The sequence below is a fragment of the Gadus macrocephalus genome, chromosome 18 (assembly GCF_031168955.1).
Source record: "Gadus macrocephalus chromosome 18, ASM3116895v1".
In the NCBI taxonomy this organism is placed as follows: Eukaryota; Metazoa; Chordata; class Actinopteri; order Gadiformes; family Gadidae; genus Gadus; species Gadus macrocephalus.
Window position 1 is genome coordinate 10,397,256 of NC_082399.1, and position 26,051 is coordinate 10,423,306.

A 26,051-nucleotide genomic window follows, 5' to 3' on the forward strand; every position below is an offset into this window, starting at 1 on the left:
CTTATTTACAGTCACTTCACTCGTGATTGGTGTTGTGGCTGCCCAAGCTTCGTCTCTATTGGTAGATTCTCGATGGCTCTGTTCTTGGCTAATGCAATTTACGTGTGGGCGGGTCTTATTTTGCTAGCCTCAATCATCCCATAGACTTGTTTGTTGTCGGGCAAGATGGAGTTCCTATTAGGAAATCCTTACAGTACTCCTGTGGGTCATTGTATTGGTACGTAACCGTCTTGCTTAATACCATTTTGTGACTGAGAAATCAGTGTTTCACATAACGACGCGTTAATATTTTTCAGGGAAAGCTAATGTCATCTAGCTAGCGTTGAGTGTGTATTAGTGCTGAAGCTGTTCAGCTACTGTTAGCCGCCTAGCTGTGTGCTAACGTTACAGCAGTCATTACACTGCCTCTGACATAAAAGTTAATAAAACGTAGACGTGCATTTTGACTCGATACATCTGTTATATTCAAGCTGTTATATTAAGCTAGCTACAATTCATTAGAGATTGTGACGGTAGCCTCAAGCTCCAAACTGAATCATGCCTTATTTTGTTTGTGTTCATAATTTATCTAGAGAGAGCAACCGATGGCTCTCTTCAAAGCGAGGACTGGACCCTGAACATGGAAATATGTGACATTATTAATGAAACGGAAGATGGGTAAGAAGCTAGGATGAATTATTGCCCATGTCATTTGATAATACGGTCGCCCTTTTTCATACACACAACACTCCCTGAAGTAGACACACACGCCAGTACTATCTCGTTCTTATCTCTGGCATTGCATGGCCAAAGACCTTCCCTTTGGTTTTTGCTGCGTTTTTTCAAGTGCTCCATTCCTTATCTCTCCGTCCCATTAACCTTGCATGAAAAAGTTCTTGGTGTGAAGTCCAAGTCTTGTTTGAAAAGTGGGAAGGGACCTTGTTTCATTTACCCATCTCCTATACCATGGGAAAACACTACCAATAAAATAGTGGCGGACATAAAAATGGATGCTTCAATTTTCTGAATGGGTCTCAACTACAACTAGGTCATAATACACACATTTAAACTTGCAGTGGAGCATGTGTTAAATGCATAGATATGATTGTTGAAAAGGGTATATCGGAAAAGATAGCTGCAGCAAGGGGAAATGTAAGAGTCCAGGTTAAAAACAGTGACCTTCATTACAGCTACATCAAATGACAGTAAAACATTAACTGTATGTTAGATCTACCAGTATTCTCATATTTCATTCACCTGTTCACCATGAAAGTCCATAATACTCATTAAACCTGTTATCATTTCTCAACCTTATGCGAGGGTTTTGTGCTCTCACACTGTGTGCAGGCCAAAGGATGCCATCAAAGCAGTGAAGAAGAGGTTGAATGGCAACAGGAACTATAGGGAAGTGATGCTGGCCCTGACGGTGAGTGAGGAGTTTAACTAGAGTTGAACTGTTGCATACAGGGGGACTGATGGTATGGTGGCTCGGTTGGTCAACTCCTAGCTGAAAGGTACTGGGTTCGATCCCCTATGTCCACAGCCCAAACGTCTTGACATGTATCAAAAATCGCTGTTGATTGCTTTGGATACACATTTGGATGAATGACCAAAATAGTAAAAAGATACATAAGACTTGATTGGACACTCTGCTCCAGGTGCTGGAGACGTGCGTGAAGAATTGCGGCCATCGCTTCCACTCCCTCGTCACCAGCAGGGACTTCATAGACGGTGTGCTGGTCAAAATCATCTCCCCCAAGAACAACCCTCCAACAATAGTACAAGACAAAGTGCTGGCCTTAATTCAGGTATGGGGCATAATAATAGAAAAAGTTGACATTATTACATTCATTCAGTTGATAACGGCGCCAAATACCTTGCAATAAGGTATTATTCTTTGGGTAGCTGTTATAGTAACTGAGTAACTTTTTAAGTGTAACTTGGCTGCAAGTGAAATCAAACACTTTATTTCCCCCATATTTTTCATTGAATCAATGAAAGAGTTTAGTGTGAGAAAGAGTGAAAACCCAGTGCGATAAAACAGTATGGCTAAATTCTATTTTGAGTGTGAGAGCTGGAGTTTGATGTTCTTGTGCTGGTGTCTTATGGTCCCCAGGTAGAGATGTGTTGGTGATAGGTTTCTCCCGGCCCTCAGTCTAGAGGGCTCTAGTTACCATTCAGCAGCTCAGGTAACTGAGGCAGGCTCAGGTGGGGCCCTCTCTCATTTCCTCTGGGAAATACATCATGTGATTCGGTCTGCAGAGCTGCTGGCTGTTATTGTCATGCATTTTTTCATATATATATTTACCTTCCATCCATCTTGGGCAGAACAAACGCCCCTGAGAAAAATATTTTTCAGTAAAATTTAGATTCAGATCAAAGTCTTAATTTTTGGTTTGGTTAGAGGTTATTCAAAGGCCATTTTCTTTGATCCGGCCTCTGTTGTCCTCATCGTGTTGAAGTTGAACCACTAATGAGACGTGGTTTACTGATGCAATGCAGCCATGGCTGGCAGCAACAAGGACCGGAGAACAAGTCTTCACTCACTGTTGCACACTGTCGGGGCTTTGTTTGTGTTGTGGCATAATCATAAAGTTCCTGTCCTTCTGGGTCTTTTAACCAGCCATGGTTGGCTTTTGGCCCTGCCTAGCTCAATGTGAACCGGTATAGCTGGGTTGATGGAGCATGGCATCAACACTGCCAGTGTTCATTTTCCTCCCTGGGATTGAAGTGCTATTTTATGTTGTTCGAGGTTTGCTACCCACCAGGGCCACCCATGGTAAAAAGGAGTATTTTTCATTCACGGTTTTGCAAGGCACTTTGTGTTATAGCATATTTTATTCCTCATTGGCCTGTTACAACGTGAGACAGGAGGAACGTACTCACAACATTGGAATGCCTCATGGGTGTACCACAGTTATAAAAGAATAACAACAAATCACCTCGAGAGAAAATGCCCATTGCCCTTGCCTCAGCTGCACCTGTTGGGCTGGAAAGACGTGATGGCTTCTTTGGAAACACTCCCATTTTGAAATGCTAAACTGAAATATGTTTCTGGATTTGATCTGAGGCTAGAAATGTTTTATTTGCTGCCTGCAGATACAGTACAGACTGCTTAGCTAAGAAGTGTGTGATTATCCAGAGGCAATTAATCAAATCGAGTCATTTGCATCAAGGATTTTTATTATTTTCCGTATGTCAGTTGTGCATACGGACAATGTTATTCCCGTATGTCACATTGCCTTTCACAACCCAAGCAGAGTTGGCTGAAAGTTATTGTCCGGTACAAGGCATTGGCTCAGTTTCATGTTGCTTCTGAATTACTAGAACGGAATTTATGAATGTCAACACTGATTTCTATTAACACTGGATGAGTGAATGAAGAGGTTTAAAAAATGTGATCACACTCGTACTCATAAGTAAGGTCCCGAAAAATATGATTGATTTACTGGTATTACAACCAAAACCCAGCAAGTAGTTGAAAATAATTACCAATAGCAACACCGCGCTCACCTACTCAGCCCTGTTGCTTCCTGCTCTAGGCATGGGCCGACGCGTTCCGGAGCAGTCCGGATCTCACCGGAGTGGTTCAGATCTACGAGGAGCTCAAGAGGAAAGGCATCGAGTTCCCCATGTCCGAGCTGGAGACCCTCTCTCCCATACACACGCCTCAGCGGGTAAGAGCGCGATAGCACTTGGCATGGGCATTGGTAAGGATCTGGCTATTCGATACGCATCACATTCCAAGGGTCACCTTTCAATCTATTGAGATTCCTTAGTTATGTGATGTATTAAAATCCTTTTGACGTTAAGGAGTTGAATGAATGAATGAATGAATGAATGAATGAAGAGGGTGTCGAATGAATGTTGTAATAACTGCTGGCTTTACTCCCTCAAACAATATTGTCATAGCAGAGATTAATACAATGACAGGAAAATTAGGTCCCACAAATGAAGCAAGACATGTTATACTGCCCCAAACTATGTGTATACAAAACATGCTCCATGAATTTAAATTGCGATATTTAGTTTCTCCATTTTACATTTCTTTAGACATTTACATATCACTCAAAAGATTGAGGCCTACTTTCCTCTGTGTTTAGTTAAATGCATAAACGATCTCACTTCAGAAGTTTTTGAAGTGAGGTCACTGTTGCAGACACATTTCCCATATCCTTGCCTAATCGCGGTTTTGTTATTATTACGTACATAGAGCAGTCTTAGTGTAACATTTTCCTAACAGGACCCTGTGGCAAGGCCTTGCCACACTGCAAATAGCGCTACTGCCAGGGCGAGTGATTCATAGACCCCACCCTTGGGGGAGCGTTGCAGCGCAGAAGCTGTGTCATAAACCCCTCCACTAAGTCCTGTGAAAACACTGTCGGCTCCCATCCCCCAGGTGGCCTCCGCCCCCGAAGGCGACTCCGCCCTCCACCAGTACAGCCCCCCGCCTCCCCAGACCCACGTCCAGCCCACAGTGCCCGTGGTCCCGCCCGTCTACACCACGCCCCAGGCCCAGGCCCCCGTCATCCATGGCCCCGGATCCGTCAACCCCAGCCCCGAACAGGTGAAGAGTGTGTGTGTGTGTGTGTGTGTGTGTGTGTGTGTGTGTGTGTGTGTGTGTGTGTGTGTGTGTGTGTGTGTGTGTGTGTGTGTGTGTGTGTGTGTGTGTGTGTGTGTGTGTGTGTGTGTGTGTGTGTCTAAACCCTTGTGTGTGTCTCATCAGATCTGCCGGCTACGCAGCGAGCTGGACATCGTGCGTGGGAACACCAAGGTGATGTCAGAGATGCTGACTGAAATGGTGCCCGGTCAGGAAGACCCTTCAGACCACCAGCTGCTGCAGGTGTGTGTGTGAGAGACATAAGAGTGCATTTGTGTGAGTGTGGTGTTTAGCAGACGACAACTATAATCATTAATTATGAGTACTTTTCATCCGGGTTGTTTAATGAATGTAAATGGGGCAGCAGGGGCATATTAATTACTCACCCTGACCACTAGAAAGGACTCTTTAGTGCACCCTGTGTCTACTCCGTTTCTATATAGTGGATAGAAAGAAGACTTGGAGTGGATTCAGATACAGTGTCATAAATCGAACTAAGTAGGTTCTTAAGGCTCGAGTGTGTCTCCTGGCACTCTGGATCAAGCCAGCCCCACCCCCCTCTGTGTTGTGTGACTGCTTGGGTTCTCCTGTTTGCAGGAGCTGCACAGAACCTGCAGGGCCATGCAGCAGCGCGTCATGGAGCTCATCTCGTGCGTGTCCAACGAGGAGGTCACCGAGGAGCTGCTCCACGTCAACGACGACCTCAACAACATCTTCCTCCGCTACGAGAGGTCAGAGGTTACCCACGGAGCCTGCTCGAGGTCCGTGGCTTTGCGCGCTCTTCCGTCGCGCTGGTAGTCTCACTGTCTTGACTCTCTGTCTCCCTCTCGCACTCCAGGTACGAACGGTATCGGGTGGGGAAGTCTTCAGCTCAGAGCGTCAACAACGGGGTGAGTCGTCTGGCCACCGCCTGGAGGTCACAGCCCGTCACACTCGTGGCACCAGGGGCTGGCCCGGGTTATTAAGGGTGCTTGGACCCCGTGTTTATCCATATGTCAGTCGACATGCCCTGAAACATGCATCACGTACGTTAGTAGGTGATCGTAGTCGTCACTCTGGCTTCACATTAACGCCTGGTAAACCTCGCCAGAAAATGTCCACCCCCGCTGGCAACTTATTATCCACAGTAATTCTCGATTTTGATTTGTCACAGACGTCCCTTTTGTCTTCTTCTGTCGACGCTTCAGGCTCCCTGTTTTTTGAACACTTCTGTTCTGTGTCTCATTCTTTGCATGCGTCCCTTTCTCTGTGTGCTTCTCACATTGTTTTACTAATCCACGCGTCGCGTCTCGAGTTGCATGCGGCGCTGTCAGTCAAACCCCCCCTCGGCCATGACTGCTACGCCCCGCGACCGCACTGTGTCACTACAAGCCTGTCACTGCAAGCAAGTCACTGCAAGCGTGTCACTGCAGCTGTATCAATGCATTGCGTCACAACAGAGGTGTCACTGCATTGTGTCAATGCGGCGTGTCACTGCGAGCGTGTCTTTGCAGGCGTGTGTCACTGCAGCGTGTGGCATGTTAACTGTTATTCATTGTGTTCTCTTCCCTTTCTGTTGTGCGTCTTGTCGTGTTTGTTAAATGGCCAGCTGAGCCAGGCAAGTATGAAACAGTGTTGTGTTGTCTCCCCCTCTGTGGCCGGCGTATGTGGGACCCCCAGGGGACCAGTTTGACATGACAAGATTGAAAACATGATTTGTAGTTGGAGGCAGAGCCTAAAGTCGATTTGCCAATTGATTGTTTTTTGCAAAACAACGGCCCGGGTGTAATGCGATACATTGCCAAAATACGGACAACTTGGTTTAAATATTTGGGTTAGTTTAGCAGATTCTTCTCGCGTATCACACCAGGATTTTACCACGAGGTGCAGGGCCCTGTTTCAAGTAGCAGGAGAGGATATGTTTAGGCCTGAACCAGAACTCTGACTCAAGAGGGCACTTCCCAGGACTGTCTGGATTTTCAGTTTTCCGAGAGCTGCCTTCAAAACGGGTTCCCTCAATCAACCTGAAATATGCACGTTCGTGTCATGACAGGCTTGCAAAGCCATGATCTATCACACCTTGAAAACGTGATGGATCAGGGAATTCCCAAGCCGTCATTGCTTCTTCAGGGCTTTTATGGGTTGCAGCCTAGTCTGTTCAATAGCATTACGTTACCACGGAAATGCTCTGAGACTGGAAGCCATCTAAAGTTCACAAGACATTAAGACAATCTTATTTATTGAACAACTGTTCAACTACTATTACCACTAAATCAACAGGTTTTTTTTTAAAGAAAACTGAAGCTGTAGTTTACTTTCCAGCCTACTGTTGTGACTGTTCTTTGAACATGCATACATTTTCATTTCAAAACAATTTAAATAAAGTTGTTTTGAAATGAAAACAACTTTATTTTAATCGATAATTACGGTATCATTAGAACCTGCTTCTTGGTTACGGTATAGCTAGGTCCCCTGGCTTTAGGTCGTGGGCGGGGTTATCTTGCCCGGCAGTTTTGCTCCAGGTTAGGCTCACAGCACGAGTTGCCATGGTGACTGGACTGAGAATGGTCTAGTCATGGCATCTGAAACCAAATCTGAGTCCTGACTAAACATATCTGGTTGACCTGGTGATCCAGCCTCCTGAACCAGGGCCCAGTCCTTCCACGTGGCCCCGCCCCCAACCCATTGGTGGGGAGTGGTTTGTCACGTTGGTCCCCCGGTGAACTGGGTGTGGCTAGGGCACATCAAAAGACTGGAAGTGTTGGCACAGACTCACTGATGGCTTGGGGTTGGGAAATGTACCACTCTGCTTAAATCATCAGTTTCATTTGCACAGCATTTGGGAACTTGCTGTATGAGCAGAAAAAAGCACTGCAGCATTGTGTAAGTCTTTTTCTTTTTTGAATGCCTGCAAACAATTATATGTTGTGAGTAGTTTATCAGAAGATTTATCATGATCATTTTAAATTCTTAAATGAATTCCTGCTCTCTGTCTGTGCTTTAAGTGAAATATAAAGCAGAATGGTGGATTTCTCCATGCTAAAGCTTTCAATGAGTTTCTGCTTCAAACAGCAGCAAATATGTAAAAAAACAACAACATAGTTGTCGGGTCTGGTTAAAAACGGCAAATCTGTTTGTATCTGCTGTAAATACAACTTTTGTAAGCTTTCATTGTTATTGAATAGCACCTTGTCCGTTATTGTTGTAAGCGTCCACTTTAATTAGTTCCTTACTGGTGCCTCTCTTCACACTTTCCATAAGCCAATTAACACCTTTTCCTTTCCTCAGCATCTGTCTGTGTGCACTCTGGCTGGACTCTCCCTCTCTTCTGTCCCCTTTCACTTCCTCCATCCTCAGCTTTGTTTTTAGCCGTAGAACTACCAGGATCCCGTTCTACTTCCCAGAATAGCCAGGAGGGTCATTTTGACCTTTTACAATATTTCTTACATACCGAAAACAATTCTGTGCGTTCTAAGGAAAAATGGCAGTTCCGACAGGTCATAGTAGCCTTCACGGTCACCTCGATTACACCGTTACTCTGTGACATTTTCAAGAAGTGTGGGGTGTTATGGTTTTTTTCGCTCACAGCGTATGAAAATCCCCGAAGTCGGGATTGTTATTTAGATATTTTTTCGTACCATGTGTCGTGGTGTTCTATTTGAACCCCTTGTCCATTGTTTTTTATTTTTGTAAAAACATATTTGTGGTTTACTGTCGTGCCATGTGTCTGCAGAAGGGAAGGAAATGGGCCTCCCACTTTGCATGTGTAAATGCATGTCCAATGACGTCATAGCGGTCGTGGTGGTTCTAAGGTTAAAGCCAATGCAAAGCTTCCGTGCGCAGCCTCGCCCTTCCTTTGACCCGACAAAAGAAGACCTGCCACGCAGTACCTCCATCCACTCCCCGCCTCCCCAGCACCCGTCTTGGCCCTCCATGAAGCCTGACCCTCCCCCCCCCCACGCCCGCCGCACGCACCTTGCTGGACTCCCACCCTGACGGACGTTCCTTCCTTCCCCCCAGGTTCTGAGCGAGGCCACAGAGGACAACCTGATCGACCTGGGCCCCGGGTCCCCGGCGGTGGTCAGCAACATGGCCAACGTGGCCCCCACAAGCCTGCCCTCCAGCCTCACCGCCCCCGCCGCCAGGCCCGCCTCCCCGTCCTCGCTGGCCTCCCGGCTGGCCGGTCTCGGTACGTGACCCGCACCGCGGGACCCTTCTCACCCCATAAGGCCCGGGTCCACATCGCCAGGCCTGCCTCGCCCTAACGCCATGGTCTTTTGCTGTTTTGGTTCCACATGGGCCGTCTAGAAGCATGTAACATTAGATGTGGAGTTCTGTGGGGCTGATTTGATCAAACTATGCCTGCAGAGCACTTCCCAAGAATCAGGCCTCTGGGACTTATTGACTGAGTTTACAACCAGGCCAATAACCCTGACCTTTACACTAGGAAAGTATGTGTTTTGTTGTTATTGTACGTAATGCAAGAACAATAACTACGCTGTCAGGAGATGAGGCGTGTAAAAATGACGGTCGCCATGAGTCGTCAGCCGACGCTAACGCCGCCGACCCTGTTGCTTTTCTTTGTGGCGTTGGGGTCGCTGCTCCAGACGTGGGCGCCGACAGCGTGAGCAGCACGCTGAGCGCCCTGACCAGCGCCCAGCCCGCCGGAGCCCAGGATGACTTCGACATGTTCGCCCAGACCAGGACGGGCTCTCTGTCCGCCGAGCCGGGGAGGACGTAAGAGCGCCCCGATACGCCCCTTCTCGTTCCTCATCGCCGCCGGGGCCTGCTCTAATGTCTGCTCTCTGTCTCAGGGGCTCGCTGGAGGACCCCAACGACAGCCTGCCCCCGCCCACCCTGGACGTACGGCAGCCCAGCGCCGGGGGGGTGAGTCCAGTCTCCTCTTGTGCCCCGCGTTGGTTGCTGTGTTTGTGGTTGCTGTGGACGGATTTGGAGTGGCCTTTGAGCCTGTCGGACGCATTTCCTTATCGCTCCGCTTGCATGATTTGTGTGCGTCTGTAGCGTCTACGGCGGGTCAACCTCTGGAAACCTTTCTGCTGCGCTTAACCAGGCATGCATAAATAACAAACAAAATAACTTGGATAATTTTTTTATCTTGGACATGAATGGATTAATATTTTGAGTATATTTGACCCACGAAAGTGTGTGGGTCTTTTGTATTAACTGTCTTTGAATGAACTGATTTGAGCTGCACTCGCAATCAAATATATAAACACAGCGCGTAAGCCAACGTTAAGTTTGGATCTGTAATCCAGAAGATCAAATAGCGTCGTATTTCTATTGAGACTTCTGATAGCTGGAATGCAGGTTATTCCGTCCGATAGCCGGTAAGCCGAACACCCTGACAGCTCCTTCCTCAATATCTAAACCTCTTAAGAACAGCGTTTGGCGTCTGTAGATGTTGGTTCATTGTCCCCGCCGCCACCTCTTCCGTTGGGTGACGTCGGGGTTCCCTTCTGGTCATTTGTTCTTTTAGAAATGAACGCACCATAGTTTATGCAAATTGATGCTAGGCGAATTTCCATTAGCGCGTTGTGTTGCTGCTAGACGCCAGGGGCCAGGGGTCGGGGTGTCCCCAAGGGGCCGCGGGCTGAGATGTGCTGACACCACGGCCAGCTGGTCAACAGAAGCCTCCTCCAGCCACCGTCCATGTCAGGCCCCTGATGGTGCTCTCCGATTTGCCTTTTTATTTTTTCGGTCGCCCTTTTCAAACCCCACAGCTTGCCCCTCCAGTTGTAACTGAACCGGGCTCTTGTTAGTCTCTCAGTCCCGCCTCTGGAAACCCAACCTAACCCCCAGCGCGGGGCGACGGAGCATCTGCGTGATGCTTTGAAACGCTGACCTGTTTCATTGCGCTTCATTTCATCTAGTGTGAAATAGAATTTCACCAAGTCACATGTGTTTCATTTGAACCAAAACTATATGATTATTTTGCGATATTGTAGATTTATCTTTTCTGTTCTCTCGAAAGTAAAACGTTTTGATTTTTTTCTTTTCTTATTCCGTATTTGTTTTTATTTGAAATGGACGCATACTGAATAATGAGGAACCGTTAGCCCTTCTGCAACCCTAGGTCGCGGAGCATATTGCAGTTTGCTGTGCTCCCTCTCCTCATTACTATTCAATGGGTCAATCTAATCTGCATGGCAGTCTCCTTCCCTGCACGGCTTTTGTGCACGAGTGGCGTTTACACCAGGCTCTATTCATCCCCAACAATGAATGGCGTCGCTATTGTTTTGTTTGATTTTCAGTTTTACATTTTTGGGTTTGAGTTCAACTTTTGCTTTCTTTTGGTCATTCTTTTCATTCAAGTTCATGTTTTGTGTTTGTTTGGGTTTTCGGGGGCATTTTCTGTTGTGGCTTCTCGACGCTGCCTCGGTGCTGCCCTGTAGAGTGCCGGGGGGGGCCAGTCCTCTGTCATGGATGACATAGAGGAGTGGCTGAGCACCGATGTGGTGAGACCATCATGATTTTATTTCTGCCATGCCTCTCCCTCCCTCCCTCCCACCCTCCCTCCCTCCCTCCCTCCCTCCCTCCCTCCCTCCCTCCCTCCCTCACTCCCTCACTCCATCTCATTTGTGTTGATTGACATTGTGTGATAAAAGCTAAATAAAAGCTCTTTGGTTTTCTGTTTTCATCACTCCCTCAGATAGACTTCACGTGTCTAAGCAACGTACGTGGTTCTTAAGGTGGTTCACAGTGGGTAGTGAAGGCATAGAGCCATCTAGGAAGCTGTAGTTATGGTAGTTCTTAGTAGTAGTCGTTTCTGGTGACACATCGGATCTTCTTTGTAATTTGATGACCAAATGAGGGGTTCATTTAATATTTCTAATTTACCTGAAATGTCACCCACTGTCATGTGAGAATCTGGGAAATCTTTATTGTAGAGCAGGTGCTTTCCCTTAGGGTTTTAAGGCGCCAACACTCACATGGTGCTTGTTGAGATGCTTGCGATGTTGTGGATGTAATTGGATTTTCCTGTCTGCAGAAGGGAGACGAGGGTGAGGAAGGAGTGACCAGTGAAGGTGAGAACCATCTGTTGTATTCATCCTTCATTTACTGAGGGAGCCATCTGATCTGTTCTGTCGTTTTATTAGCGGGATGTGAAAACTAGTAAAATATTAAAGCCCCTTTTTTCTTTTCTTTTTATAGCTCATGTAACACTTCAATTGTTTGTAGTTGATCCAATATAGATCTCACAAATTGAATCTTTTTTTAATGAATAATCTACAAATTGATAGCAGACGAACTCAAGTATGGGTGAAAGGGGCAGTTCAGTTTATTTAGCTTAATTTTAGTTTCGAGCAATCATGTTGCTGAGGCGGGGATCTGTTAAGTGGTTAATTGGCTAACGGAGAACCCAAACTCTTGACTGTACCGTGAAATAGGCTTATTAAAATCCCCTTTTAAGAAACTCCCTCCCATCCACAAATGACTTTCTCTTCAGTAGAACATCTCTTACGGAACAGGAAACGAGACGCCCCTTTTCATTGTTGGTTTCCAGCCCAGGCTTCAGGTCGTCCCCTCCCAGGAGCTCTGCTATAACATGGAAGGACTGCGGGATCCTAGATGATTCCAATGTTGCTGGTGCCCTTCGCTGCTCCTTTGAGTCGCTTTGGGTTCTTTTTGGGCTGGTCAACGTAGCGTAACATTCCTCTCGTCGCGTCTTCCCCCACTCAGAGTTCGATAAGTTCCTGGAGGAGAGGGCCAAGGCGGCAGAGATGGCCCCCAGCCTGCCGTCCCCTCCCAGTGGGGAGCCCGGGGCCCCCCAGGGGACCCCCAGCCGCAAGCCCGCTGACAGACCCGAGGCCAACCTCTTCGCCATGTAAACCGGACCTCCCATGGCACTGGCCTCCCCTGAATGCCCCCCCCACCCACCCCTCCCCCCAAACAGCTCTGCAGCAGCAGCAGCATCATCACTAACAACCATCACAGGAGAGACTAGTCATGTGACATTTGCATATAGCTCACCCTCACGCGTGTGTGCGGCTGTGCTCACACACCTTGAAAGTCCCTGTCCCCTGCTCTCATTTGTACTCCTCTTTTTCCACGACATCAGCTAAACACTACCACAGTGAATCCTTCATCTCCTGTGTTAGCCTCTTATTCTAAGGGAATATTTAATACATGTTTATATTTTTTTGTTTCCACTCGAAAGGGAAAAAAGGCAATGGCACTAAAAGTATATTTTGTTACACTACACTGAGGGGGGGTGTCGCTCCATGTTTTTCCTTCATATCCACGGCCAATCTGTCTATCCTCAGCCTCCTGTGGTTCGTTGAGCTCACTTTTCACTTTTGAAGTCGTGGGATTTAATTTTGGTTGTCTTCTAAGGCGAGTCTAGTCTGCCCTCTCCATCTGGTTCACTACAGTCCCCTTCGGATGGGGATGGTGTCCTGTTCATGGTTAACCTCATGCATGTCAACATGAGCTTTTAGCTTTTTCTCGTTTTCATTTTAAAGGGACTTTTACTACAGCCGTTAGCCGTCCTGCCTTGTTCTCTCCGGTGGTGTCTCCAATGTAGTTATTTAACCTATTAAAGGTGCTGTAGGTAAGGTTACAGAGCTATAACTTAAGTGTTATATGTGCATACCATAGCTATCCAGGTTAACTGTTCTGGTTGACTTGCGCACATGCCTCTGTGTGAGACAATTTACACTTAAGACCACACCTGGCTAATATCTGACCTATCGGGGCAACTGTTCAGTTTGGGGAATCCATCTTTCTTGTCAATCACATTCGCATACACAGAAATTTCCTCTCGATGGCGGGAAAATATAATGAATGAATCCGTCTCTTAACAATTCTCCAATCCAACGTACAGCACCTTTTTTAAGGTACAAATCGGTTAATTCCCTCCCCCAGGTGTGAATCTGATTTTCCGTCAATGACTACCTTCTGTCAATGTTTTTTTATTTTTGGTGTGTGTGTGGTAGATCTATTGTATATCTGTAAATGACAAATGCTATCTTTATTAGATGTTTGTATATTTAATTAAATGATACTAAGGGAAAGGCGGTTTAGAAGCTACATTTGAGGATCGAGTCCACTGACGACTAATGTTTTATTGTGTAGTTTACCTCCGTAGAGGTAGATTTTGAGATAAAAATATTCAATCCACTCCCGGTGGATTGAGTAGGGACGTGCAAAGGGATTGATTTGTTTAGATTCTTTGCACTTGAGGCGGTTCTGTAGTGACGAGTTATTCCTTATACACTATAATTTAACAAACGAATCGTAAGGCATTTTTGCGAAATGGTTTTACAGTTGCTGTTTATGAAATTACCTCTTTGTGCAGGTAGGCTTGGCTACATGCAGAATCAAACACGTTGTATTAATTGCACTGTGCTGGATAACTACACTATCCTTCTGCTGAAATTACTTATCCCAATCGTTTTCTCACACTCGTGCAATGCTGTTTCATTCCACAACGTATTGTTGATTTAGATTTTTACGATTTCCTTTCTTGAAGTCCAGTCAACGTTGATGTGCATCGGTTCAGGTGTGTAGTCTTTCTATGAGTTTGTTTGTTGGTGTAAAGCTGTAGAATGTTGATGCAATCACTTGACTGGCCCATGGCTGAGGTTTTTGGATGTGTAAGGATGTGGATGGATAGATGGACAGAGGGATGGTACACTGAAGACCTATATAATTATATATATATAAGCAGCAGCCTTATCTTTAGGATGATATCTTCATGTAGAGATGATTAAAGCATTAAATATCCCTGCAGATTAAGTGTTCCACATGTCCTTTTGGTCTTGAATTGAATTCTGACCTCATTTCTTTCCCTCTTAAACCCTTACTTGTTTTAATTTGTAGATGGCTGCAAACACTTGGCTACAAAAGATAAAACACTAGCAGCCTGAAACAGTCAACCCCTCGAAAGCACACCATTTCTTACCTTAAATGAGATGAATGATAGGGAATGTGTAACTCATTGTAAATCTGGTGATTTGAAATTTTGTTGGGGGCAGTCGTGGTTGTAATTTATTTATCATGTATAAATGTCGCCACGTGAAGGAAAGTAACTGTACTGTGTAGGACGGGATAGGGATGTCCTGCTTTGTTTTTGGTTGAAAAGTTGGATATTTTCCTCCCTGCTGGCTTATTTATCTTTCTATTTCAGAGTGATTATATGAATTATAATGATCATATATTTATAACATTAGGTTCATCTTGTCATGTGTATGCTTATGAATGAGTGACTGACTGAGGCTGATTGCTCTATATACCAGATCATAGTTTCCCCAACTATATCCCTCGGTTTACCTGAAGACTGTTTTACCATCGTTTTTTTTGCAGAATATGTCCAGAATTCGTCTTACATAAGTGTGGTTTAAGAGCAAACTGGACAATATAGAATCAAAATTACCAACATAATGTACAAGTCATCTGCATTGCACCTTTTTACATTATCTTGATCTATTTGTGTAAGGTGTGTGGCCATTGTAGCCACATGTCCAAGGGAAACATACCTTCTTGCGTTTTAGTTTGTCACCTGGAGACATTAAACGTATTTCCTACCGTGTTTGTTTCAGAGTAAACCCGTTCCTTAACTTAAGAGCTGTTTGTTTGGTGTGGTTAAAGTAACGCTGGCTGATGCATTGCGGAGAGCCTTTCCCACAGGGTACAACATGGGTGTGTGTGGCAGCTGGAGCTGTGACTCTGAGGTGGTGATCAGCAGAATGTCCTGCTGCCCGGCTGTTTTCTGGCTGCGTTTCACTGTGTCGCTGGCCCCCATGTCACCACTTTCTTTGTGTTGTTGGACTTCTGCATGAACTCTAAATAAATCATTCGCAGTGTGCGTGTGTGTGTCTCCTCTCTGGTTATTCTTGCGTAGAACGTTCCACCGTACTTGGCTCCAATATACAATAATTTGCACATTTGTTTTGTGTTTATTCAATATCAAAACCACAAGAAAAATAAAACTGACATGGCGGAAAAGCTTAATACTTAACCGTATATTTATGTAAACTTTCTATATTTTATTTATTTAGGTTGGTGAGGTTCTAAGAGAGTCCTATAGAAAGTATATGGAAAATAACTTGCATGACTATTAGTTCCCCAGTCCATTAGGACATAATGTGCTCCACTGGTTATTCAAGCATTTTACTGAATCCCTCTGACCGGAAATACATGAAGGACCACACACACACACACACACACACACACACACACACAGTCTCTTATTCTCCTTTTTCTTCTCTCCCTATGTATCTCCCCCCCCCCCCCCCCCCCACACACACACAGAGTCTCCCTCCAGCCCTCATAGGAAGTCAGTAAGTGTGAGTTAGTGTGTGGGGCAGGGGAAGGAGGAGGGGGGGGGCAGGTGGGGCCCTCGTGAGGGGCTTCCCTCATTGGTCATTCAGGATCGCCTCATTCCTGAATGTGGCCTCATGCACTGGAACCTTTTCCCGGTCAAACGGAACGAGGGAGGGGTGTGTCGTTCAGAGGGACCCACGCCACGACCAGCACATGAGCAGACCGCTGGCCCGACACAGAGGAGCTACACCAGCGCCCATCGTCCTCCACCTTAACTTGTGGAGCCGGTGCAGATATAGTTCTGCAGCGCTGCTTGGAGTCAGTGCCGTAGCTGAGTGGTGGTGAATATTGAGTTCATAGAGGCTGCAGTTAGCTATGTAGCTGCTATCTATTATCAGGCCTGTTGTGTAACGGTTGAGCAGGCGCGGTTAGCCCGCTGGGTGGTGCACTGAGAAAGGTAAACTTTGCTTTTGTTGTCTTTAGCGAGGGTTTTGAACACTTGTTTGGGTTGTACTTCTCTTTACTTTTCCTTTTTCTTTTAGTGTTAAGTATATCTATTGTGTTTTTACTCATTTGATCATAGTGGCATTTAGACCATCCTATTGTGATTGAAGCATTTTACATGTGTTCATCTCAGATCAAATGTAGTGCATGTGGTAGGCTGCCCCTGTAGATTGGTTTGGTGATTCAGAGACTGCTGGTAAGAAGGCTCTTTACTGTTGTCTCTGGTAAAATCTTTCACCATAACAATTGACCATACTAATACAAATATTCCAGTTATATTTTCTTCAACAATAATATCCATTTATTCAAAAGCCAAGTTATATGCACATCATGGTAATTTAATTAGCCTGCATGAGGTTTAATCTATTGAGTTAGCCTTATGTATAAATTGACTTTTCTTTTAAAAATGTAATTCAGTTGAATCTTAATGTTCTTGTTTTCTTTACAGATAAGCTTTATTTGCAAAAGGAGATAAGCTTTATTTGCAAAAAAGTATTAACACCCCCTAGTGGTGGGATTATATATGACAGACCAGCATTATTCTGACATTGGCCTACGGAAGCGATCTCTCGCATCCTTTGTATCACGCTGAAGCGGATGGGGCAACTATTCAACAAACAGCAATCTATAATTAAATTGAACACAATACATATAAACATTGGCAACTCATATATATATAGTAGGCCAGGGCTGAATCACATATTTCCTTGCTCTTCTGTTTAGGCATGGTTCTAGATGTCAGGTTAACTGCGTTTTTTTTTTGTTGATTAAATAATGACTTTCTATTTATTTATTCCGCCATCTGCGCAAACAGAAGAGAAGGACTGGGCCCTAACTCCCGCAGGCCAGGGCTCTGGTGCATTGTAGTTGCATTGCACGTCTGCTTTCACCGTGCAGTGTTTCCGCTCTGCAACGGAGAACTTGGGCACAACAACTCAATCCGTCGTCTTCACCATGAGAAAACTTCATATCGACATCGATAATTTGACTGCTCCTCGAAATAGAACTCGCCGGAAATGCAAAGAACACGTGTCCTAATTTTAGTTTCGTGTCGGAGTTGCTTGTGTGTGTACCTCTATATGAATGATCATCTCTCTTCACACCACGGTGATATCTGGCGTCTGATCTGGGAGGTCACCGGGTCGACGTCTGGGTCACTTTATATCTGCATCGTCTACTTGTTATTTTTATTAAAAATAATAATATTACAACAATTTATGAATATAAAGTAAAATACAAATCGTAGGTTATTCATGAAATTGCATTTTTCCTAAAAAATTAAATAAATTGGCCGTGACACAATCCAATTAGTTTGGCAACTAAAGGTAGACAACAACCTAGAAGGAAGATAAAAAAAATTCCGCAATTGATTGATTGATTGAATCTAATAAAAGATGACCTCAGAATTGGAAATTATTAATGTATTTATTACAGGGCATAACTTAACAGGTTACCTTGTTTGGTTACTTACATGTCTTATTTTACATTATGTGTGTGTGTGTGTGTGTGTGTGTGTGTGTGTGTGTGTGTGTGTGTGTGTGTGTGTGTGTGTGTGTGTGTGTGTGTGTGTGTGTGTGTGTGTGTGTGTGTGTGTGTGTGTGTGTGTGTGTGTATGTAGCATAGCATGAATGTAGCCTGTTGTCTGATATGAGGAATGTGACGGTTTCTCCGTCAAGTGAACCGTCCGTCTTTGCTCTTTTTTTGCCAACCAGTTTACGTGCGGGATTCCAGAATCAAAACGATAACATTAAACTTGTCTATTAATATGGCAGCAACCTTTTACACCAGTTATAGAATGTTCACTACAATAGATGTTGAACACCAACATGCTTATGTAAAATCAGCATAGTACCATATTCAGCTATGGACAGTTGTGCGTCATAGCCTACGTCAGCCTACAAAGACAATGTTCTAAATTAAATGAAATGATAATTTGATAAATATCATAAAAGGGGCGGATGTCAATAATTTAATGAAAAATCATGTTGTATGATAAAATTATTAAAAAAAAAATGTATTGATTTGTTCAGAAAACTTTCTCACTTGGGGGTGCTGCAGAACCCTAAGCTAAACACCCCCACTTCCTGCGTACCTGGGTAACACTGTTGTTTTTTATTGGTCGTCATGAAAAAAAACATGAGGGGTAACACTGTTGTTTTTTGATTGGTCGTCATGAAAAAAAACATAAGGGGTAACACTGTTGTTTTTTATTGGTCGTCATGAAAAAAAACATAAGGGGTAACACTGTTGTTTTTTATTGGTCGTCATGAAAAAAAACATAAGGGGTAACACTGTTGTTTTTTATTGGTCGTCATGAAAAAAAACATAAGGGGTAACACTGTTGTTTTTTGATTGGTCGTCATGAAAAAAAACATAAGGGGTAACACTGATGTTTTTTTATTGGTCGTCATGAAAAAAACATAAGGGGTAACACTGTTGTTTTTTATTGGTCGTCATTTAAAAAAACATAAGGGGTAACACTGTTGTTTTTTTATTGGTCGTCATGGGAAAAAAACATAAAGGGTAACACTGTCGTTTTTATCAAATGAAACGTGAAGGGTAATACTGTCGTTTTTTATCTGTCGTCAAGAAAAAAAACAAGATGTAACACTGTTGTTTTTTTATTGGTCGTCATGAAAAAAACCATAAGGGGTAACACTGTTGTTTTTTATTGGTCGTCATGAAAAAAAACATAAGGGGTAACACTGTTGTTTTTTTATTGGTCGTCATGAAAAAAAACATAAGGGGTAACACTGTTGTCTTTGTCCAAAAAAATATAAGGGGTAACACTGTCGTATTTTATTGGTCGTCATGAAAAAAAACATAAGGGGTAACACTGTTGTTTTTTATTGGTCGTCATGAAAAAAAACATAAGGGGTAACACTGTCGTTTTTTTATTGGTCGTCATGAAAAAAAACATAAGGGGTAACACTGTTGTCTTGGTCAAATAAAATATAAGGGGTAACACTGTCGTATTTTATTGGTCATCATGAAAAAAAACGCAAGGGGTAACACAGTCGTTTTTTATCGGTCGTCATGAAAAAAAACATAAGGGGTAACACTGTTGTTTTTTTATTGGTCGTCATGAAAAAAACCATAAGGCGTAACACTGTTGTTTTTCTTTGGTCGTCATGAAAAAAACATAAGGGGTAACACTGTTGTTTTTTATTGGTCGTCATGAAAAAAAACATAAGGGGTAACACTGTTGTTTTTTATTGGTCGTCATGAAAAAAACATAAGGGGTAACACTGTTGTTTTTTATTGGACGTCATGAAAAAAAACATAAGGGGTAACACTGTTGTTTTTTTATTGGTCGTCATGAAAAAAACATATGGGGTAACACTGTCGTTTTTTATTGGTCGTCATGAAAAAAAACATAAAGGGTAACACTGTCGTTTTTATCAAATTAAACGTGAAGGGTAACACTGTCGTTTTATATCTGTCGTCATGAAAAAAAACAAGATGTAACACTGTTGTTTTTTAATTGGTCGTCATGAAAAAAACCATAAGGCGTAACACTGTTGTTTTTCTTTGGTCGTCATGAAAAAAACATAAGGGGTAACACTGTTGTTTTTTATTGGTCGTCATGAAAAAAAACATAAGGGGTAACACTGTTGTTTTTGATTGGTCGTCATGAAAAAAAACATAAGGGGTAACACTGTTGTTTTTTATTGGTCGTCATGAAAAAAAACATAAGGGGTAACACTGTTGTTTTCTTATTTTAGCGGCAATACCACCCTGAACACGCCCGATCTCGTCTGATCTCGGAAGCTAAGCAGGGTCGGGCCTGGATGGGAGACAGCCTGGGAATACCAGGTGCTGTAAGTGGTGTCGGGTGGTGGCCTATAGGTGGCACTCTTCCCTCTGGCCCCCTTACTCATCAATCCTGAATTCATTATGAAAAAAAACAAAAGGGGTAACACTGTTGTTTTTTTATTGGTCATCATGGGAAAAAAACATAAGGGGTAACACTGTCGTTTTTATCAAATGAAACGTGAAGGGTAATACTGTCGTTTTTTATCTGTCGTCAAGAAAAAAAACAAGATGTAACACTGTTGTTTTTTTATTGGTCGTCATGAAAAAAAACATAAGGGGTAACACTGTTGTTTTTTATTGGTCGTCATGAAAAAAAACATAAGGGGTAACACTGTTGTTTTTTTATTGGTCGTCATGAAAAAAAACATAAGGGGTAACACTGTTGTCTTTGTCCAAAAAAATATAAGGGGTAACACTGTCGTATTTTATTGGTCGTCATGAAAAAAAACATAAGGGGTAACACTGTTGTTTTTTATTGGTCGTCATGAAAAAAAACATAAGGGGTAACACTGTCGTTTTTTTATTGGTCGTCATGAAAAAAAACATAAGGGGTAACACTGTTGTCTTGGTCAAATAAAATATAAGGGGTAACACTGTCGTATTTTATTGGTCATCATGAAAAAAAACGCAAGGGGTAACACAGTCGTTTTTTATCGGTCGTCATGAAAAAAAACATAAGGGGTAACACTGTTGTTTTTTTATTGGTCGTCATGAAAAAAACCATAAGGCGTAACACTGTTGTTTTTCTTTGGTCGTCATGAAAAAAACATAAGGGGTAACACTGTTGTTTTTTATTGGTCGTCATGAAAAAAAACATAAGGGGTAACACTGTTGTTTTTTATTGGTCGTCATGAAAAAAACATAAGGGGTAACACTGTTGTTTTTTATTGGACGTCATGAAAAAAAACATAAGGGGTAACACTGTTGTTTTTTTATTGGTCGTCATGAAAAAAACATATGGGGTAACACTGTCGTTTTTTATTGGTCGTCATGAAAAAAAACATAAAGGGTAACACTGTCGTTTTTATCAAATTAAACGTGAAGGGTAACACTGTCGTTTTATATCTGTCGTCATGAAAAAAAACAAGATGTAACACTGTTGTTTTTTAATTGGTCGTCATGAAAAAAACCATAAGGCGTAACACTGTTGTTTTTCTTTGGTCGTCATGAAAAAAACATAAGGGGTAACACTGTTGTTTTTTATTGGTCGTCATGAAAAAAAACATAAGGGGTAACACTGTTGTTTTTTATTGGTCGTCATGAAAAAAAACATAAGGGGTAACACTGTTGTTTTCTTATTTTAGCGGCAATACCACCCTGAACACGCCCGATCTCGTCTGATCTCGGAAGCTAAGCAGGGTCGGGCCTGGATGGGAGACAGCCTGGGAATACCAGGTGCTGTAAGTGGTGTCGGGTGGTGGCCTATAGGTGGCACTCTTCCCTCTGGCCCCCTTACTCATCAATCCTGAATTCATTATGAAAAAAAACAAAAGGGGTAACACTGTTGTTTTTTTATTGGTCATCATGGGAAAAAAACATAAGGGGTAACACTGTTGTTTTTTATTGGTCGTCATGAAAAAAAACATAAGGGGTAACACTGTTGTTTTTTATTGGTCGTCATGAAAAAAATCATAAGGGGTAACACTGTTGTTTTTTGATTGGTCATCATGAAAAAAAACATAAGGGGTAACACTGATGTTTTTTTATTGGTCGTCATGAAAAAAAACATAAGGGGTAACACTGTTGTCTTTGTCAAATAAAACATAAGGGGTAACACTGTTGTTTTTTATTGATCGTCATGAAAAAAAACATAAGGGGTAACACTGTTGTTTTTTATTGGTCGTCATGAAAAAAAACATAAGGGGTAACACTGTTGTCTTTTATTGGTCGTCATGAAAAAAAACATAAGGGGTAACACTGTTGTTTTTTATTGGTCGTCATGAAAAAAAACATCCGGGGTAACACTGTTGTTTTTTATTGGTCGTCATGAAAAAAAACATAAGGGGTAACACTGTTGTTTTTTTTTGGTTGTCATGAAAAAAAACATAAGGGGTAACACTGTTGTCTTTGTCAAATAAAATATAAGGGGTAACACTGTCGTTTTTTATTGGTCGTCATGAAAAAAAACATAAGGGGTAATACTGTTGTTTTTTTATTGGTCATCATGGGAAAAAAACATAAGGGGTAACACTGTTGTTTTTTATTGGTCGTCATGAAAAAAAACATAAGGGGTAACACTGTTGTTTTTTATTGGTCGTCATGAAAAAAAACATAAGATGTAACACTGTTGTTTTTTTATTGGTCGTCATGAAAAAAAACATGAGGGGTAACACTGTTGTTTTTTATTGGTCGTCATGAAAAAAAACATAAGGGGTAACACTGTTGTTTTTTATTGGTCGTCATGAAAAAAAAAATAAGGGAAATAATAGAAATACACACATGTATTTTAATGTCATGAATATCACTGTTGTTGTTTTTTTGGTCGTCATGAAAAAAAACATAAGGGGTAACACTGTTGTCTTTGTCAAATAAAATATAAGGGGTAACACTGTCGTTTTTTATTGGTCGTCATGAAAAAAAACATAAGGGGTAACACTGTTGTTTTTTTATTGGTCATCATGGGAAAAAAACATAAGGGGTAACACTGTTGTTTTTTATTGGTCGTCATGAAAGAAAACATAAGGGGTAACACTGTTGTTTTTTATTGGTCGTCATGAAAAAAAACATAAGGGGTAACACTGTTGTTTTTTTATTGCTCGTCATGAAAAAAAACATAAGGGGTAACACTGTTGTTTTTTTATTGGTCATCATGGGAAAAAAACATAAAGGGTAACACTGTCGTTTTTATCAAATGAAACGTGAAGGGTAACACTGTCGTTTTTTATCTGTCGTCATGAAAAAAAACAAGATGTAACACTGTTGTTTTTTTATTGGTCGTCATGAAAAAAACTATAAGGCGTAACACTGTTGTTTTTCTTTGGTCGTCATGAAAAAAACATAAGGGGTAACACGGTTGTTTTTTATTGGTCGTCATGAAAAAAAACATAAGGGGTAACACTGTTGTCTTTGTCAAATAAAACATAAGTGGTAACACTGTTGTTTTTTTATTTGAGCGTCAATACCACCCTGAACATGCCCGATCTCGTCTGATCTCGGAAGCTAAGCAGGGTCGGGCCTGGTTAGTACCTGGATGGGAGACCGCCTGGGAATACCAGGTGCTGTAAGTGGTGTCGGGTGGTGGCCTATAGGTGGCACTCTTCCCTCTGGCCCCCTTACTCATCAATCCTGAATTCATTATGAAAAAAAACAACGCTGTTGTTTTTTTATTGGTCGTCATGAAAAAAAACATAAGGGGTAACACTGTTGTTTTTTATTGGTCGTCATGAAAAAAAACATCCGGGGTAACACTGTTGTTTTTTATTGGTCGTCATGAAAAAAAACATCCGGGGTAACACTGTTGTTTTTTTTTGGTCGTCATGAAATAAAACATAAGTGGTAACACTGTTGTTTTTTTATTTGAGCGTCAATACCACCCTGAACATGCCCGATCTCGTCTGATCTCGGAAGCTAAGCAGGGTCGGGCCTGGTTAGTACCTGGATGGGAGACCGCCTGGGAATACCAGGTGCTGTAAGTGGTGTCGGGTGGTGGCCTATAGGTGGCACTCTTCCCTCTGGCCCCCTTACTCATCAATCCTGAATTCATTATGAAAAAAAACAACGCTGTTGTTTTTTTATTGGTCGTCATGAAAAAAAACATAAGGGGTAACACTGTTGTTTTTTATTGGTCGTCATGAAAAAAAACATCCGGGGTAACACTGTCGTTTTTTATTGGTCGTCATGAAAAAAAACATAAGAGGTAACACTGTTGTTTTTTTATTGGTCATCATGGGAAAAAAACATAAGGGGTAACACTGTTGTTTTTTATTGGTCGTCATGAAAAAAAACATAAGGGGTAACACTGTTGTTTTTTATTGGTCGTCATGAAAAAAAACATAAGGGGTAACACTGTTGTTTTTTATTGGTCGTCATGAAAAAAAACATAAGATGTAACACTGCTGTTTTTTTATTGGTCGTCATGAAAAAAACTATAAGGCGTAACACTGTTGTTTTTCTTTGGTCGTCATGAAAAAAACATAAGGGGTAACACGGTTGTTTTTTATTGGTCGTCATGAAAAAAAACATAAGGGGTAACACTGTTGTCTTTGTCAAATAAAACATAAGTGGTAACACTGTTGTTTTTTTATTTGAGCGTCAATACCACCCTGAACATGCCCGATCTCGTCTGATCTCGGAAGCTAAGCAGGGTCGGGCCTGGTTAGTACCTGGATGGGAGACCGCCTGGGAATACCAGGTGCTGTAAGTGGTGTCGGGTGGTGGCCTAAAGGTGGCACTCTTCCCTCTGGCCCCCTTACTCATCAATCCTGAATTCATTATGAAAGTGTTGTTTTTTTATTGGTCGTCATGAAAAAAAACATAAGGGGTAACACTGTTGTTTTTTATTGATCGTCATGAAAAAAAACATAAGATGTAACACTGTTGTTTTTTTATTGGTCGTCATGAAAAAAACTATAAGGCGTAACACTGTTGTTTTTCTTTGGTCGTCATGAAAAAAACATAAGGGGTAACACGGTTGTTTTTTATTGGTCGTCATGAAAAAAACCATAAGGGGTAACACTGTTGTTTTTTATTGGTCGTCATGAAAAAAAACATAAGGGGTAACACTGTTGTTTTTTATTGGTCGTCATGAAAAAAAACATAAGGGGTAACACTGTTGTTTTTTATTGGTCGTCATGAAAAAAAAAATAAGGGAAATAATAGAAATACACACATGTATTTTAATGTCATGAATATCACTGTTGTTGTTTTTTTGGTCGTCATGAAAAAAAACATAAGGGGTAACACTGTTGTTTTTTTATTGGTCATCATGGGAAAAAAACATAAGGGGTAACACTGTTGTTTTTTATTGGTCGTCATGAAAAAAAACATAAGGGGTAACACTGTTGTTTTTTATTGGTCGTCATGAAAAAAAACATAAGGGGTAACACTGTTGTTTTTTTATTGGTCGTCATGAAAAAAAACATAAGGGGTAACACTGTTGTTTTTTTATTGGTCATCATGGGAAAAAAACATAAAGGGTAACACTGTCGTTTTTATCAAATGAAACCTGAAGGGTAACACTGTCGTTTTTTATCTGTCGTCATGAAAAAAAACAAGATGTAACACTGTTGTTTTTTTATTGGTCGTCATGAAAAAAACTATAAGGCGTAACACTGTTGTTTTTCTTTGGTCGTCATGAAAAAAACATAAGGGGTAACACGGTTGTTTTTTATTGGTCGTCATGAAAAAAAACATAAGGGGTAACACTGTTGTCTTTGTCAAATAAAACATAAGTGGTAACACTGTTGTTTTTTTATTTGAGCGTCAATACCACCCTGAACATGCCCGATCTCGTCTGATCTCGGAAGCTAAGCGGGGTCGGGCCTGGTTAGTACCTGGATGGGAGACCGCCTGGGAATACCAGGTGCTGTAAGTGGTGTCGGGTGGTGGCCTATAGGTGGCACTCTTCCCTCTGGCCCCCTTACTCATCAATCCTGAATTCATTATGAAAAAAAACAACGCTGTTGTTTTTTTATTGGTCGTCATGAAAAAAAACATAAGGGGTAACACTGTTGTTTTTTATTGGTCGTCATGAAAAAAAACATCCGGGGTAACACTGTTGTTTTTTATTGGTCGTCATGAAAAAAAACATCCGGGGTAACACTGTTGTTTTTTTTTGGTCGTCATGAAAAAAAACATAAGGGGTAACACTGTTGTCTTCGTCAAATAAAATATAAGGGGTAACACTGTCGTTTTTTATTGGTCGTCATGAAAAAAAACATAAGGGGTA

General features: G+C 42.2%; 1 protein-coding gene and 4 pseudogenes across 3 annotated transcripts; all 5 read left to right on the plus strand.

Moving 5' to 3' along the window:
- The first annotated feature begins 58 nt into the window (after positions 1-58).
- Positions 59-15,386, plus strand: tom1l2 (target of myb1 like 2 membrane trafficking protein). 3 transcript variants are annotated; one of them, XM_060037018.1, is made up of 16 exons: positions 59-217; positions 573-657; positions 1,327-1,405; positions 1,638-1,787; positions 3,522-3,656; positions 4,379-4,546; positions 4,706-4,822; positions 5,177-5,310; positions 5,418-5,469; positions 8,579-8,747; positions 9,166-9,295; positions 9,373-9,445; positions 10,972-11,034; positions 11,229-11,252; positions 11,568-11,604; positions 12,260-15,386. In XM_060037018.1, the coding sequence occupies exons 1-16, from the start codon at positions 166-168 to the stop codon at positions 12,406-12,408; spliced, it is 1,617 nt and encodes a 538-aa protein (XP_059893001.1). In that variant the 5' UTR covers positions 59-165; the 3' UTR covers positions 12,409-15,386. The 3 variants fall into 3 exon arrangements, with proteins under 3 accessions (XP_059893001.1, XP_059893002.1, XP_059893003.1); XM_060037019.1 differs by lacking the exon at positions 11,229-11,252; XM_060037020.1 differs by lacking the exons at positions 10,972-11,034; positions 11,229-11,252.
- A 7,886-nt stretch (positions 15,387-23,272) lies between these two features.
- On the plus strand, positions 23,273-23,391 carry LOC132447100 (5S ribosomal RNA; annotated as a pseudogene).
- A 289-nt stretch (positions 23,392-23,680) lies between these two features.
- Positions 23,681-23,799, plus strand: LOC132447103 (5S ribosomal RNA; annotated as a pseudogene).
- Positions 23,800-24,408: 609 nt separating this feature from the next.
- Positions 24,409-24,527, plus strand: LOC132447114 (5S ribosomal RNA; annotated as a pseudogene).
- A 1,051-nt stretch (positions 24,528-25,578) lies between these two features.
- Positions 25,579-25,697, plus strand: LOC132447125 (5S ribosomal RNA; annotated as a pseudogene).
- Positions 25,698-26,051: the final 354 nt, after the last annotated feature.

Coding starts and splice junctions, on each gene's coding strand:
- tom1l2 (XM_060037018.1), top strand. CDS start 166: ATGGAGTTCCTATTAGGAAATCCTTACAGTACTCCTGTGGGTCATTGT. Junction 11,253..11,567: donor ACTTCACGTGTCTAAGCAAC/GTACGTGGTTCT, acceptor TCCTGTCTGCAG/AAGGGAGACGAGGGTGAGGA. Junction 11,605..12,259: donor GGAAGGAGTGACCAGTGAAG/GTGAGAACCATC, acceptor TCCCCCACTCAG/AGTTCGATAAGTTCCTGGAG.